A 13937-nucleotide genomic window follows, 5' to 3' on the forward strand; every position below is an offset into this window, starting at 1 on the left:
TAGAAATAAGTGTGAATAAACGGCCATTTTGTATATGCGCAGATCATACCTTGTATGTCAGGAAAATAGCTACTGGATAAAATTTAGATTGGATTTGGGATACATTTACAAATTTACAAATATTAGGAGATTCATTACATGATGTAAAGGTTTTTATATTTTGGTAATATCTGAATATACTGAATTCAAAAGGTAACTTTTAGCCGGAATACTATTTGAATAATTATATACTGATAACTAACTATTCTATATTTTCAGTAAATATGTAGTGCGAAACATTTCTCTGTATTTTTAAATATACATGTAGTAATTATGTTTAGGGATAATTTATAATATATTCCAAGATCATGTCAGAAGAGAAAGTTTTGGAGGAGGAGAATGGCCAAGTCAACTGTGGTGGATCAGTGGTCAGTGATCATTCGGAAACAGAAATTCTCGATGTTGTTCAGCCACCATTATTTGGTAGAGGTAATGCATAAACAAAGATAATGTATATGTTCCGGACCATATGAGTATTTGGACCATACGCGTATGGTCATGACCATATGCGTATACTCATATGGTCCGACCATACGCGTATGGTCCGACCGTACGCGTATGGTCGGACCATATGAGTATAATACTAGTTTGGTTATTAACTGTAACAGAGTGTTAATTACCCCGACCATACGCGTACGGTCGGACCATACGCGTATGGTCCAAATACTCATATGGTCCGGAACATTTACAGAATATATAAATTGATGTTGTATGAGTGCCACAACTCTCCATCCAAGTCACAATTTAAAAAAGTAAACCATTAAAGGTCAAAGTACGGTCTTCAACACGGAACATTGGCTCACACCCAACAGCAAGCTATAAAGGTCCCCACAAAAGACTAGTGTAAAACCATCCAAACAGGAAAACCAACTGTCTAATTTATATAAAAAAAACGAGAAACACTTATGAACCACATCAACAAACGACAACTACTGAACATCAGATTTCTGACTTATTACAGCGGGTTTACACTTTTGGATAGATACCAAACTTCACTCCGATCTGAAACAATCATGTAACATCACAACATAGAAAGACACATTATAAAATATAAATTGAAATGGCTGAACTCAATACATTTTTGAACACTTTATATAGCTTGTTTTTTTTATATATATATTTCAGGATTATGCACACTTGAAATTAACGAAAACTGTAAAATACTATTTTTTCTAATATCGACGAAAAAACTCTATGATCAGCGTAAATGATTTTATTTCTTATACATCATTCTTATTCAGTTTTAAATTCAAATAGTGGTTGCATGAATGTTTAAATCAAATATGTCACGTTGAAACACATCGATTACAATATTTTTACATACTTGCATGAACTATTTTTTTTTATCAATTGTAGGCATTTGTAGAGATGAACCCTTGTCAAAAACCGGCAAAAAGTTACAACTGTTTAAAATGTTATGTCTGACTGTAATACCTATCATAGGTTTATGGGGTTATACTGTATATACTTTAGCAGATATACTGAACAGTAGAGCAGAAAATGACAAGGTAAGTTTTATTCCCCAAGTCTTACTTTTCAACCGAGAAAATAGAATTAAAAGGCAACACTTCAAACAATGATGGTGACAAAATCTAATTGAATACTGCCTTCGCCTTGATCAAAAGTTATTTCGAGACCGCAAAAACATATTTATAATACTTTTTTTAAATTATCTCAAAGGTTTAGTTATTTGAAATATACATGGAAACTCTAGCCTCCACTTTGTGTCTTTTTTGTTGTTAGGGATGTATAAATACTCTGCCACGTCCGAGCTATGTTTTTGCTGGATGTTTTCGGCTTTGTATCGATCTGATGAGTTCAGCCTAGGCCTTTTCAACTGATTGTTATAGCTTGCTGTCATGTTTTGCGATTATACAAACGTCTAAGGTTTTTGGGGAGGCGCAAGCGCTAACAAGCATGTATAACCTAGACACATCCATTATGTGCCTATCCCAAGCCAGTAGCCTGTAGTTTAGTGGTTGTCGTCGGTTCATATCCGTAACATTTGTTTTTCGTTAATTGTTATAAATTAGGCCGTTAGTTTTCTCTAGTGATTTGTTTCATATTTTTGTCATGCCAGGACCTATTATAGTCAGCTATGCGGTATTGGGTTTTCTACTTGTTGAAGGCCTTACAGATACCTTTAATTGTTGGCCTCCACTTAAGTTAAATTATTTAGTTGTCACATTGGCAATCAACCACATCGTTTCATTTCTATATGGAAAGGCAAAGTCTTGTTTTCATCATTTATCAAACCCATTCCATTAGAAGCAAGTTATTATGTCAAGATTATAATGTTTGCTGTTTATCTATTAACTAATTAATATTTATATAGAATATGTAAAGTTAGAAATGAATACTAATATTGTTTCTCATCGTCCCTTTCAGAATACAATTTTCAAAATCTACCTCTCTTTCGATGTAATTGCATACAATGTCAGTGTTTAACTTCTTTAGATATCAATTGGATTGTTTAATGTCCCCTAAATTTGCTTGAAACAAAAACTGAGAATAAATCCGATGTATGTTCCTGTGATGATACTTTTTAAATCATATTAGCAATATTAAATATATCGACGATATTATTTGCAGAAATGATAATATAAGTCTTACTTTTCTTAGCAACGATCCTCAGTCTACTACAGTATTGACGTGGGACAATTGGTACATCGACTCCAAGTAGAACGTGACATGAGTGTATTATACCTTAGTGAACTTGGACCAGAAACTAGAACTTTTCTTTTGGCAGAATACATCAATACTGATCGAACAATTGATCGATTGTCATACTGGCCCGGTGATTTGGACAAAGCTAACGGTGCCATGTTTTTATCAAAGGCAAATTTTAGAGATTACCTGGCAGCACATCGACAGATTCTAAGTCGCGACCAATTTTCGATTCAAGACGAAATTGATTTCTATTCGCGTATTATCGACACAACAATTTATTGGTTATACAATACGATCACAGAATCCAAATTTTCTTTAGTATGGAAGATACTTGTTGCTTATCAGAAGCTGGCAAGTGCTAAAGAAAACGTTGGTGTAGAGCGGGCGTTAGGTACCATGTTCTATTCAAGAGGAGGTTTTGAGTCTCATTCGTACTTTGAAACGTACAATAAAAGACTTCACAGTTTTCGTGCACATATGAAAACAGCTGGAATGTACTCTGAATTCGTAAGACAAATATACAACGTCGGACTGCGAGAACAAAACAACGGTACTAACATCACATCAATCATCGAAAGTTTCAGAACTGAAATTCAAAACGTGGAAAATACTTCAACAATTGATATTGCCAAATCAAGATACTGGTTTGATAATATGACCATTTATATGGATACTTTACTTGACATCCAAACACAGATGGCTCAGAAAGTAATTAAAATCTTAGATGTAGCCATCGAAGATTTGACCATTGACCTAGCCGTATACGCCATTCTACTTGTTGTGGTTATCCTGATGTGTCCCTTGGTCATTTTGGCAACTGAAAGTCTGACTAGTAGTATTCAGATTTATGCATTGACGCTTGTTGATAAGACTAATGAGTTAGCTAGTGAAAAGGCTCGGAAGGATGGTTTGCTATACCAAATGGTACCAAGGCAAATTGCTAATCGCTTGAAAAAGCAAAAGAAAGTGGAAGCCGAATACTTTAAGTCAGTAACCGTGTGTTTTGCTGATGTGTATGGTTTTGGTCATATTACGGTCGAACTCACACCCAAAGAATTGATAATATTGCTTGGATCCTTACATAATACTGTTGACAACATTTTGGAAGAATTCGACGCGTTCAAAGTAGAAACGATTAATGACAGCTTCATGGTTGCATCAGGTATATATGTCTTATATTATAACTACTATATCCGAGAAATAGTGACAGACATTGGCAACTTTAAAGACAAATTCAAAGGAATATGTGTTAATCAAGGTTTTTAATCATTAATAGCATAACAACAAATTGAACAAATAATGCTTGCTGTAAAACTGGTAATAATGATATGTTTAATAGCTGCAAATAGTATATGTCAAAACATCCTTTGATCTGGAATGTATTTTTCATTGGCAGTCGAAAAAAACAACTGGTTTACATCCTCACTATTACAGCTACTAAAGCATGTAGCTTCATATTTTTCATAGCAAAACATATTAAATATAAAGCACCATGACACTTAGTTTCCAAACCTTGAACCTTTAACGTATTTACAGTAATTCACTATTGAGACATTAATATAAACAATCCAACAACCATAATACTTTTTTTAATTTTATTTTCAGGACTGCCACATAGAAGTTCAGATCGTCATGCAACTGAAATAGCAAATTTTTCCTTGAAAATGCTTAATACAGTGACGGAGATGAAATTCTGTAATGGGCATAGAACTATAAAACTGAGGATTGGAATACACACAGGTAACTTTTGTACCAACACATATTTAAATCGTCACAATACTATTACAGGATCAAAATTGTAAAAATATTATTTATGATACCATTTGCTGTTATCAAAAGTTTTAAAAGTGTTCACTGTATTCGTTCTGAAAACCATTATACACTAATGATAGACTTCCATCTCTGTTTTCTGATTTGAATTCTATCTAACATAAAATTGAAAATGGAAATGGGAAATGTGTCAAAGATACAACAACTCAACCATAGAAAAAAAACAACAGCAGAAGGTCACCAACAGGTCTTCAATGTAGCGAGAAATTCCCGCACCCGGAGGCGTCCTTCAGCTGGCCTCTAAACAAATATATACTAGTTCAGTGATAATGAACGCCATACTAACATTTATTTTGGGGATAAAGTGCATGTTATATACTTTTTTCAAGGCTCCAACAAATTTAAAAAAGGTAGAAATTCGCTTTGAAATACATTTCAATCCATATGGTGCTCATGTTATTCTTTTGTTTCACTCCTATTGTTGAAGGCATAGTTCAACAACATTTGAAAACCCAAGGACCTTACATATTGAATTTCAGGTAACTATGACGTCACCAAAATGGCCATCTGCATGCATGGTTAACAGTTTCATTTTATTAGATTTACTTATCATAGATTCCAGTATTGTATACGCTGTATTTGTTATGTTTCCATAGTTACAATGCTAAGATTTCTTCAAACTGATATATCTTAATTAACACTTATAATTATTATTCACATACTGTAAATAAGGAAGTCAGGCAAATTTCATTTTTCAATTTATTTCACACGTAGGTTATTTTTACACAACCTTAAAATTCTTGTAAACATAAATTTCCCGATACATCGAAGACCTGTTGATGACCTTCAGCTGTTGTTTTTTCTATGGTCGGGTTGTTGTCTCTTTGACACATTCCCCATTTCCATTCTCAATTTTATTCACAGTTTCAAAACGTTTACCTGTTTTCAAGAACATTATAGCTAAAACATTTTTAAATATTGTGACAACATTATAAATGCCTCATTATGATTGATAATTGCAGTTTTGTTGGGGTTCGGCAAATGTTATGTTTTGTTATTTAAATAAAAAGGCCTAGTATTCTTAATCAAAACAAAATTCCAATGGAACATTTCATGTTATGTCACATTTACATTGTCATTGATATATGTAAGAGAATAGAAAACAATGTTTGCAAGTGTATTATTCAGTTTCTTCAATGTCCAAATTTTCAGTTTCAATAATCTTCTGACTCGAACCCATTCAGACAAAAATCACCGGAAATATGTTCCCTTTATCTTTCAGTGAAATATTTGAACTTAAATTAACAATGAACGTTGCTCTGAATAGATTTGATATCTCATGTTAAACCGATCCTGTAGATTTTCGGGAAATTTGTCTACGTGTTTTCCATAGATTACACCCACACGCTTACAATTGTAAAATATAATGTCTAGCGTTTGTGAAGGTATGACCGAATGATTAGTTCTAAGCTGATTTAAATCAGTATGAAGGACACAAATTAATTTATTTTGCTTGTCACACCTTTTAATCGATATAGTTAGTCGTGCTCCGTTCATCATATTTATCTTCTGCACTTACTTCAAAATTGTCCAGACTAAGTTTGCGCTCAATTATTTTCACACGTTGTTGTCATTATAATGGAATTTTATGCGATTGTCAATCAAGTGAGAGGTTTAGCTGCTATAAAATCAGTACGAAGTCAGGAATATAACAGATGTTATCCGTTTACTTTTTGATATTTGGTTAGTCCTCAAAAAGTTATAACCTCTTTTGAATAATATTGGTGTCCATGTTTTCAACTTCGTAAAGTATAATAGTTCGATATATATAAGTCTGTTATCTTTGGAGAATTTTTAGGAGTTTTGCATATATCCTCACACAAAGTCTTTTTTATGCTGAATATTTAAAAAAAAAAAGTAATTGAACTCCAAGTCAAGTGAAAAACATGAACAGATGTTAATTAAGAATAGAACTGAAATTCTTAACAGTAACTTATAAGCTTTTTAATTATGTTTATATAACATAAAACCATTTATCAAAATACTAAATAAACTCATCATAGATACCAGAATTGAAATTTTATATTTGCGTCAGGCGCGCGTTTCGTCTACAAAAGACTCACCAGTGACACTCGAATCAAAATATGTTAAAGGCCAAATAAAGTGCGAAATATAAAGAGCATTGATGACCAAAAATTTCTAAAAAATTTGCCAAAATGTAGCTTAAGTAATCGATTCCTGAGTAAAAAAAGCCTTAGTATTTCAAAAATTCAAAGTTTATTCATAATCATGACCATTCCAATGATAATTCATGTCATCACAAATGTGCTGATTAATGGGCTGATACCCTTGGGGAATAATAAGAACTCCACTAGCTGTGGCATCGATCTAGTGGTTCATCATCAACTCTTTAACTCATTTATGTCGGCACTGATGTGAATCCGTATTCAGTACAGTCTCCATATCACATAAGGTATATTTTACAGCTATCATTCCTACAAATTATATTTCATCTTTTCAGGTCCATGTATGGCTGGAATTATAGGATTCAAAGTACCCAAATACTGTTTATTTGGGGAGACTATCAACTTGGCAACAAGAATCAAAGCCAATAGCACACGTAATTATTCCTATTTGTTCTACCAACTGTCACGTCTATTGTAGTGCTTTATTTTTTTTATTTATGCCAATAGCACACGTTATTATTCCTATTTGTTCTACCAACTGTCACGTGCATTGTAATGCTTTATTTTTGTTCTTACAAATAACCGTTCCAGAACTTGACGTCACATCATTGTTGAGATTTCTATTGATTGTGAAGTTTTTAGTTCGACTGTCCCTTTGGTATCTTTCGTCCTACACGATTTACCCGCTCATATTAGACTATTATCGCAGTGATTGAAACACAGAATTACGATTTTCCTAAACAGGTATTTTTAATATATACGCATAGATTTCCAAATTTGTGGTAGAATTCTCCGAATTTAGATTTAATAATATTGTTTTATTTATTCCTTTTTTTTGATTTTTTCCCCTTGTAGCTAACAAGATACATATCAGTAACACAACAAACACGATCCTCAGTAAATACAGAGAATTTAAAATTGAAAAGAAAGGAGAAGTAACTCAGCAGGTAAATATATAAATAAATAATAACGTCGTTTCCTAGTAATCAATTGTTGTACATCGTTTGCGTATCTTTAAGACAGCTTCAAACCATAATTTTAATCAACTAAAGGAGTAGGTTCAGTAAGACCCAATTTTGGACCCAAAATATAGCAGTTTTTAATAAAATTATGAAAATGTATACTTTAAGTAGTTTATTGGACAGTAGAATGCTTCTGCTAAACAAATATGGGCTGCTTTTGACAAAACAATGCACATATATCGGGTACAAGCATCATTAAATCATGCTAAATTACTGAAATCTTCACAATTTTAGCATTTTAGTTACATTTTTGACGGTTTCCGTCTTAAATGAAAATGGCCGCATTCGTGTTTATTCTTAATATTGAAATTTAAGTTGTATATGATGATAATACATAACATATATAAAGGTTGAGGTTGAACAGGGATGCGGCCATTTCCATTTTTGACAAAAACCATATAAAAAGTGACAATTTTTGGCATATTTGATAGATTTTTCATATTTAAGCTAGAATCGGGTCGTTTTTAATGAGTAAATCAGTTAACATATTTTACATATACTTATTGAATCAACTAAAATAGACACTTAAGTGTTTAAAAAGTGTCAAAAATCTTTCGTCAGATGAAGTTGAAATTTGAGGCCACCTTAATCACTTAAAATACTGTCCATTTAATTTACCTTTTGAATATCAAGTAATTTAAGACGACAATAGTTTACCTATGTTCAAATGTGGTAATTCTAACAAGAAGGGATTATGGTCAGCACGATCTGAAAATTGAACGATTTGGGTGATAGGGGGAACGTTTTTACATTGATTTTTCAACCGCCATGCGCATTCAGACTCAGTCAAAATCGGAAACAAAACATAATCGGTAAATTAAATAATAGACGGCTATACAAGTATCTAAGTATCTAAAGATCTTTGACAGTGAATACATGTCCTTGATGAATAGAAACACAAACACATCGGATAGGTCAACGAAATCGGGATGGTATCCATAAAATATTTTTTGGTTTTAGTCGTTCTTCCTCATGTTTCTGTTAGATACTATTTTGTGAAAGGAACATAACAATGGTGAAAACGAAATACGAAAAATGATAGAACAGAGGGCAAGTTCCTGCTCAGATATGGGTAGTTGACAATTAGAAAAAATTAATAATCACATTTGTCATAGACAATGGTTTAAAATCGTCAATCTGTGTGAATAGCAAGGAAAAGGAAAAGACATACGGGATATGTAAGATGTAAACACTAAAATGGGTTATTGAGTGACATACGATCATACCTGGCGGTGAAATAAAAACAAACTGTCTGCTGAAAGACCAATCCACCAAACTCAACACATTTTTGTCGTTAAAAAAAATCCAGCGTTTTAACAATATCATCTTTAGTGTATTTGTAGTTGGAAGCATTATTGGTCTTCAAAAAGTCAGATTTTCCTAATCTCATAGACGGAAATTATTCGTATTTACGTTTTCAATTTTTGTAGAAACTATTCAATGAGTCGTTGAGGTTTATATTTCCCTTTGATATGAGAAATAGTAGTATAAAGCCTAGACAAATCAAAAGTTTAGATAATATTGCAAAATTGTAAATATAATATAAAATGAAATTTTAAAGGAGATATTGATATTTTAGAGAATCCATTTGTGACAGGACATCGCTGATTAAATATACCGCATTACAATATATCTGACGGATAATGAAGAACTAAGATTATAATAACTTTAGAGAGATTTTTAATCGAACAGCTTGAAGACCAGGTTATTAACCGCATCATATAATCAATGAACATGAAACAAAGCATGTTCAAGATGGCTAAATTTAGTTCCAACAAAAAAAAAATGGTGGGATTAATTTTTTTTATGTGAGAACAGACATATCGATACTTAAAACACATAATTATATCATATCAAATGAATGCAGAAGTGACTGGCGTATGTTATGTTTTTCAAACACTCCATACAAAAACAACTCTTATGATTATATTGCTTCTATAATAAAATTGAGAATGGAAACGAGGAATGTGTCAAAGAAACAAGAACTCGACCAAAGAGCAGACAACAACTGCATTATATATATCGCATTTATCTCGCTTAGGGCTTAAACATGTATTTAAATATTTATTGGGATATATTTACCATATTATTAACTAGAAAGGAAATATATGTCACTAAGACTGAAACCAAACTACAAACATATGTTTAAACGTATTCTCTAAAGTTAGATAGATTGAAAGTAATATGTGAAAAAAAGAAGATGTGGTATGATTACCAATGAGACAACTATCCACAAAAGACCCAAATGACACAAACATTAACAACTATAGGTCACCATACGGCCTTCAACAATGAGCAAAGTCCATATCGCATAGTCAGCTATCAAAGGCCCCGATAAGACAATGTAAAACAATTCAAACAAGAAAACTAACGGCCTTATTTATGTAAAAACAAATGAACGAAAAACAAATTTGTAACACATAAACAAACGACAACCGCTGAATTACAGGCCCCTGACTTGGGACAGGCACATACATATGTGTATTCCAATTCATTGTGGGTTATTCCTCCTATGTGTTTAATTGGAGAATGTGATTTAATTACAGATTAACTATTTATTGGCATGAAAAAAAAAATTGAATTCATCAATAAATGAACGAAATTATATTCTACATATCATTTTTTTATCGCTAAATTTGTAAATTCATTCAATATAAATTTAACTTTTTCTAGGGAAAAACGGATATCATAACTTACTGGCTCGTCAGAAAAAGTGGTGATGCAAATCATCGAGTTCACGAACTTGATACAGATAAACGACAAGGAAGGCAGGGAGACGGGAATGAAGAAGACTTTCCAGGGGAAATTGCCGCAGTTCAAGAATCAAATGAATACGTGCCTGCCAAGAGCAATGGAAAGTCTAAAGAGGACAACAGAAACACAGCTAGAGTTGCACCAACAGTCGCAGAAAAAGAAAAAGAGAAAAAGGCTATGAAAAAGATGAAGATACAAAAATAAATAGTTTTTCTGGGTTTTTTTATAGACAGTTTGTTCCAATATTTTTGTAAATTTCTTATTTGTAGAGTTAACACAACGTTTCAAATTGTATGTTTTTGTTTTATATTGAACAATGAGGTTTGAATTAACATTGATACATTCACTTCAAACTGACATGTTCTCGTTTAAATGATATTTTCCGTTATCATAGAATTCATTTAAAGTAACATTTCTTAAATTCAAATCCAAAAATATAGAATATTTTTTGCATCCAAATACTTTTTTTCGTGGATTTGTCAAGATTATGTGAAATTAAACATAAACATAAAAACATAATGAGATATTGAAAATCCTATTGAAATTGAAATACAATGCATTCATGCTGCAATATGCAGCGCTGGTTTTATATGGATAATTTGAAATTTACCTACTTATTAACTTTCGGATTTGTTTTGTCGAAGCTCATCAGTTATGACCTTTATACAAATATGTTGTTTTAACATTACCTATTATAATTGTTAAATGAATTGGTGTATTATTATTTTTCTTTCAGAATCTGTATATTCTATCATTATTCCATTTTTGTTTACTTTTTCTTTCATTACTTGCGTTATGCGTTTGTCAATTTTCTAAGGAAAGTGTTATGGCAAGGCATTACATCCGGAAAAGATTGGAGAATTACAGTACTGGAAAATAAAAGCCTGATAGAAGAACGTCTCTGAAGATTTCAATAGACTAAATGATTTTCTTTTGAAAGAATGTCTATATACACATGTTTTACATTAAAACTTAGCCTTCCAAATACATAAAACATATTCCTTCATTTTATTACATTTGAAGGAACATATTACTTTTATTAGCGTACCATATCATTATATCTGTTTTATATAACTTTTTTTCTTCATAAACCTCAAATTGAAAAAAGTATTGAACAACCCTTACTTTTCTCACAAGCCAAAGTATTTTAAAATATAATATTTCTTGCCCCGAAAGTATATAAATCATGCAATTGAGCTATCGACAAGTATAAATAGATAAAAAGAATTGACGAAAAATAGCAAATAAAATTAAGTACTTTTTTGTCAAACAATAGGATGTTTTGGATATTAAAAATGAACAATACCACTTAGTAGAAAATTTCAATAGAATAATGACTTTTTCGGTACGCAATAATGTGTGTCAGTTGTGGTAATAACTACAACAATGTTTAACAGGGAGTGCTACCAGCGTACACAAGAAATCATAGATGAGAACCATATTCTAATTGCATGGTTGAATTGTTTAAATTGTTGTTGAAGTAAATTTGCCATTCATGGTGCACACTTTGAGATAAATCATCGATTGAGTAAATCGGGATATAATTAGTCGTCCATCATGGTACTTGAGAGTGTACCGCCATTTTAAAATAAGCTCAAGTTTTGCAGCAAGACCATAACACCATTGATTTCAAAGTTTTAACCATGAAATTAAAAGACGGTTAATTCGTTAAGATGTAGGAACAGTAGTTTCACTCGGAGATGGTTTTTGGTACGTTTTTGTCACCATCGGAACAATTCCGTTCCAAAAAAAAATAATAAATTTATTGAACCTTTACATCTTGTTTGTAATAGATGAAGTTGATAAAATTCGATATTTTTCTTCAACCTTTTATGTCAATTATGACAATGGTCTTATCTATAATTAAATGGTCTTATTTGTATAGTTTTGAAGCCAGGAATACTATTTTTTGTTATAATACTTTGATTTGAGAGAGAGGGAACATCTGGATGGTGCGATACTTTTACCTTTCTATGTGTATACATGGCTATTATTATGTTTTCTATGATTGTTTGTGTTGTAAAATTATGTATTACCCTTCATTAAAAAGTGTAATGCAGTTTTCTAGTAGCTAACAGAGAATCTTTATCAGCCATTTTTATTCTTCACAAAAAAATTTTTTTAGTCACTTTTACCCAAATAAAAATCATATTTCAATCTGGTCAATTTAAGTAAGTGATTAGCAATATTCAGAAAGGTAACTCCACCGGAAACATTAAATAAAAATATTTAACTCCATGACAAGCCCAATAAACTATTGAAACCCAATAAGGAGAGGACAAGTATTATATGCCAAGATTGTGCAAGCATACAGAACAATATCCAGTTATATAACATGTTTCATGTGAAAGTTTTTGGGTAATAAACTTATTTTACAAACTTAATTGCTTCCCTGAAATTCTAGCAAGACTATACATTTATTACACAGGTATTTGAGACCAATGTACTAAATCATAAGCCAGAAATTAAACACAATACATACATGTATATTAATCGGGTATATAAGATTAATGTTCTCGACCAGAAGCAAGATACATGGGTATTTAAGACTTTGAATCGTCCAGAAACCGTAATTAATGTAAGAGTTTATCTTTTTACTACGAGTGTGGGTCCTGTTATTGGTTATATAGCTTCGGTTTTTATACATCCTAATCTTTTTTATAATCGACCTTGAGCGGTTTTTTTAGGTGGATCCGGAAACTTTATTAATTGTTGTTTTCATTACTACTTTTAATAAAGCAGATTATACATTTCTCAAATCATACAATTTTCCAGAGCATGCAGTTGCTTCTCATGGGTATTTCAACAAAATTTATTGAGCCATGGTTTGCAAAAGAACGTCTCGTCTTTTCCGCAAAAGAATCATCGGAATTTAACATGACCTAATAAAAAAATAATCACGGTCTACTTCACAAATTAATTTGAATTACATATCAAGGTGGTGAAGATATGTACCTTTATATCAACTATTCAGTTTTCACTAAGTATGTCTTTGTCTTATTGTGTAAAAGGAGTAGGTCCATTAAGACCCCTTTTGGTCCCAAAATATAGCAGTTTTACAAAACTGTTAAAATGTAAACTTTTAGTAATTTATTGAAAAGTCGAGTGTTTCCTTTACATACATATGGTCTCTTTTTTACAATACAATACACATATATCGGGTAATAGCATCATTAAGTCATGCTTAAATTACTGAAATCTTTTAGCATTTTAGTTAAATTCTACACGGTTTCCGTCTTAAATGAAAGTGGCCGCATTCGTGTTCATTCTTGATATTAAAATGTAAGTTGTAATTGATGACAATACAATATATATATAAAGGTTGAGGATGAACACGGATGCGTCCACTTTCATCTTTGACAAAAGCCGTCTGAAAAGCGACATTCTTTGGCATATATGATAGATTTTTCATATTTAAGCTTGAATCGGAACGTTTTTAATGACTAAATCAGGTAAAATCTTTCACATAAACTAATCAAATCAACTAAAATGGACA

The 13937-nt window shown here is 31.8% G+C and overlaps 1 protein-coding gene across 5 annotated transcripts; it reads left to right on the top strand.

Annotated features, from left to right (window-relative positions):
* Positions 1–39: 39 nt before the first annotated feature.
* On the top strand, positions 40–12712 carry LOC134706583 (uncharacterized). Of its 5 annotated transcripts, none has more exons than XM_063565638.1 (8): positions 40–192; positions 345–468; positions 1396–1547; positions 2662–3871; positions 4315–4449; positions 7001–7099; positions 7521–7612; positions 10361–12712. In XM_063565638.1, the coding sequence occupies exons 2-8, from the start codon at positions 348–350 to the stop codon at positions 10643–10645; spliced, it is 2094 nt and encodes a 697-aa protein (XP_063421708.1). In that variant the 5' UTR covers positions 40–192; positions 345–347; the 3' UTR covers positions 10646–12712. The 5 variants fall into 5 exon arrangements, with proteins under 5 accessions (XP_063421708.1, XP_063421709.1, XP_063421710.1 ...); XM_063565639.1 differs by having other exon boundaries at positions 45–149; XM_063565640.1 differs by having other exon boundaries at positions 45–143; positions 321–468.
* Positions 12713–13937: the final 1225 nt, after the last annotated feature.

The sequence above is a fragment of the Mytilus trossulus genome, chromosome 2 (genome assembly GCF_036588685.1).
Source record: "Mytilus trossulus isolate FHL-02 chromosome 2, PNRI_Mtr1.1.1.hap1, whole genome shotgun sequence".
Classification (NCBI taxonomy): Eukaryota; Metazoa; Mollusca; class Bivalvia; order Mytilida; family Mytilidae; genus Mytilus; species Mytilus trossulus.